The sequence below is a fragment of the Onychostruthus taczanowskii genome, unplaced genomic scaffold (genome assembly GCF_017590055.1).
Source record: "Onychostruthus taczanowskii isolate IOZ18803 unplaced genomic scaffold, ASM1759005v1 scaffold1334, whole genome shotgun sequence".
NCBI lineage: Eukaryota > Metazoa > Chordata > Aves > Passeriformes > Passeridae > Onychostruthus > Onychostruthus taczanowskii.
The window spans coordinates 1-3,329 of NW_024498501.1; the positions used below are offsets into that span (position 1 = coordinate 1).

The window sequence follows — 3,329 nt, forward strand, 5'->3', positions numbered from 1 at the left end:
ACCGTTGCTACCCGCTGTCGCGCCCCCCCCGGGCTTCTTTGGCCCCGTCCCTCGTCCCCTCCAACAAGCCGGCCCCTTCCTCGCCGTCGGCGTCGCCGTCCGGTGCCGGCGCGGCGCCGGGGACGCCGTGGAGCTCGGCCACGTGGCGCAAGGTCTGGGCCAGCAGCAGGACGCCCGTGACCCCCAGCAGCAGGTACGCTGTGGGGCACGGGCGTGAGCGGCGCGGCGCGGTGGTGGGGGCGTGACGCGGCACGATGGGACCCAACGGAACTCAACGGGGACCAAGAGAACCCAACGGGAGCCAAAGGAACCCAACGGGAGCCGATGGAACCAAATGGAACCCAATGGAATCGAAAGAATCCCAACGGAACCCAACGGGAGCCAATGGAACCAAACGGGAGCCAATGGAACCAAATGGAACCCAATGGGACCCAATGGAATCGAAAGAATCCCAACAGAACCCAACGGAACCCAAAGGAACCCAATGGGACCCAAGAGAACCCAAAGGAACCCAAAGGGAACCAACGGAGCCCAAAGGAACACAAGAGGACCCAATGGAACCAAAAGGAACCCAACAGAACCCAAGGGGACCCAAGAGAACCCAAAGGAACCCAATGGGACCCAAGAGAACCCAAAGGAACCCAAAGGGAACCAACGGAGCCCAAAGGAACACAAGAGGACCCAATGGAACCAAAAGGAACCCAACAGAACCCAAGGGGACCCAAGAGAACCCAAAGGAACCCAATGGGACCCAAGAGAACCCAAAGGACTGTGGGGCACGGGCGTGAGTGGCGCGGCGCGGTGGTGGGGGCGTGACGGGGCACGATGGGACCCAATGGAACTCAACGGGGACCAAGAGAACCCAACGGGAGCCAAAGGAACCCAAAGGAACCCAACGGGAGCCAATGGGACCAAACGGAACCCAATGGGACCCAATGGAATCGAAAGAATCCCAACGGAACGCAACGGAACCCAAAGGAACCCAACGAGAGCCGATGGAACCAAATGGAACCCAATGGGACCCAATGGAATCAAAAGAATCCCAACGGAACCCAACAAAACCCAAAGGAACCCAACGGGAGCCGATGGAACCAAACGGAACCCCATGGGACCCAATGGAATCAAAAGAATCCCAACGGAATGCAACGGAACCCAAAGGAACCCAACGGGAGCTGATGGAACCAAACGGAACCCAATGGAATCGAAAGAATCCCAACGGAACCCAACGGGAGCCGATGGAACCAAACGGAACCCAATGGATTCGAAAGAATCCCAACAGAACCCAACGGAACCCAAAGGAACCCAACAGGAGCCAAGAGAACCCAGCGGAACCCAATGGGAGACAATGGGACCCAAGAGAACCCAAAGGAACCCAAAGGGAACCAACGGAGCCCAAAGGAACACAAGAGGACCCAATGGAACCAAAAGGAACCCAACAGAACCCAAGGGGACCCAAGAGAACCCAAAGGAACCCAATGGGACCCAACAGAGCCCAAAAGAACCCAAGAGGACTCAATGGAACCGAAAGGAACCCAACAGAACCCAACGGGACCCAATGGAACACAAAGGAATTCAACAAAACCTAACGGGACCCAACAGAACCCAATTGCACCCAAAGAAACCCAACAGGCCATGATGGAGCCCAACAAAACCCAACGGGACATGATGGAACCCAACAGGACGTGACGGAATCCAAAGGAAGCCAGCAAGACCCAATGGGAACCAACAGAACGCAACGGAACCCAATGGAACCCAACGGGAGCCAATGGAAACCAACGGAACCCAACAGGAGCCAATGGGAACCAACGGAATCCAATGGGACCCAACAGAACCCAACGGGAGCCAACGGGACCCAACAGAACCCAGCAGGACCCAATGGGAACCAACAGAATGCAATGGAACCCAATGGAACCCAACTGAACCCAACGGGAGCCAATGGGAACCAACGGAATCCAACGGGACCCAACAGAACCCAACGGGAGCCAATGGGAACCAACGGAACCCAATGGGAACTAACAGAACCCAAAGGAACCCAAGAGGCCACAACGGAACCCAACAGAACCCAAAGGAACCAAACAGGACCCGATGGAGCCCAACAGAACCCAAAGGAACCAAACAGGACATGCTGGAGCCCAACAGAACCCAACAGGACACGACGGAACGCAATGGAACCCGACGGCATGCAATGGGACCCAACAGAACCCAACAGGACACAATGGAACGCAATGGAACCCAACGGAATGCAATGGGACCCAACAGAACCCAACAGGACATGACGGAACCCAACGGGACATGACGGAACCCAACAGGACACGACAGAACCCAACGGGACCCAATGAGCCATCAAAAACCCAACTCAACCCAATGGAGCCAAATGAAACCCAACGGGACCCAATAGAATCTGACAGAACCCAATGGAACCTGACAGAACCCAACGGAACCTGACAGAACCCAATGGAACCTGACAGAACCCAACGGAACCCACTGGAACCCAAGGAACCATCAAAAACCAACCTCAACCCATGGGAACTCAACCCAACCCAACCAAAACCCAACAAGACCCAATAAACCCAACCAGAACCCCAAAACCCAACTCAACCCATTCAGAACCCAACAAAATTTCAAAAACCCAACCCATCCAAAATCTAACTAAACTCAACCAAAACCCACCCAAACCCAAAAAACCCAACCCAACCCATCCAAAATCTAACTAAACTCAACCAAAACCCACCCAAACCCAAAAAACACAACCCAACCCATCCCAAACCCAACTCAACCCATCCCATCCCATCCCAAATCCAACCCAACCTATCCAAAACTCAATCCAACCCATCCAAAACTCAACCCAACCCATCCCAAACCCCAACCCATCCAAAACCCATCCAAACCCCAAAAACACAACCCATACCAAACCCAACCCAAACCATCCCAAACCCAACTCAACCCATCCCATCCTTGGTAGAGCTGCCTCAACGGCTGCCGCGCCTGCCGGGCCGGCACCAGGTCACCGAAACCGACGGTGCAGAGCGAGATGACGCAGAAATAGACGGCGTCCAGGTAGCTCCAGGTGGCCTCCAGCAAGTAGAAGGCAGTGGCTGGCAGGAGCACCAGGAGCACCAGGGTGACGGCCAGGAGGCCCAGGAGGTGGGCGCGGGCAGCGCCGCGCCGGCTGTAGCCCCACCGCGCCTGTAGGTAGCCACGGGGCCGCCGGGCCAGCGGCACGGCCAGGCGACGCGCGGTGGCCGCCAGGAGGAACATGGTGGCCGGGACCCCCACGGCGGCGTAGGCGGCGCAGAAGGCTTTGCCGGCGGCGGAGAGCGGCGTCACCG

The 3,329-nt window shown here is 56.8% G+C and overlaps 1 protein-coding gene across 1 annotated transcript; it reads right to left on the reverse strand.

Moving 5' to 3' along the window:
• Positions 1 to 7: 7 nt before the first annotated feature.
• LOC121332027 (potassium channel subfamily K member 6-like) lies at positions 8 to 3,324 on the reverse strand (the record flags this gene model as incomplete). Its single annotated transcript, XM_041397008.1, has 2 exons — positions 8 to 270; positions 2,940 to 3,324. Coding segments are annotated over 2 exons (648 nt in total), but the record flags the coding sequence as incomplete, so codon positions are not given.
• Positions 3,325 to 3,329: the final 5 nt, after the last annotated feature.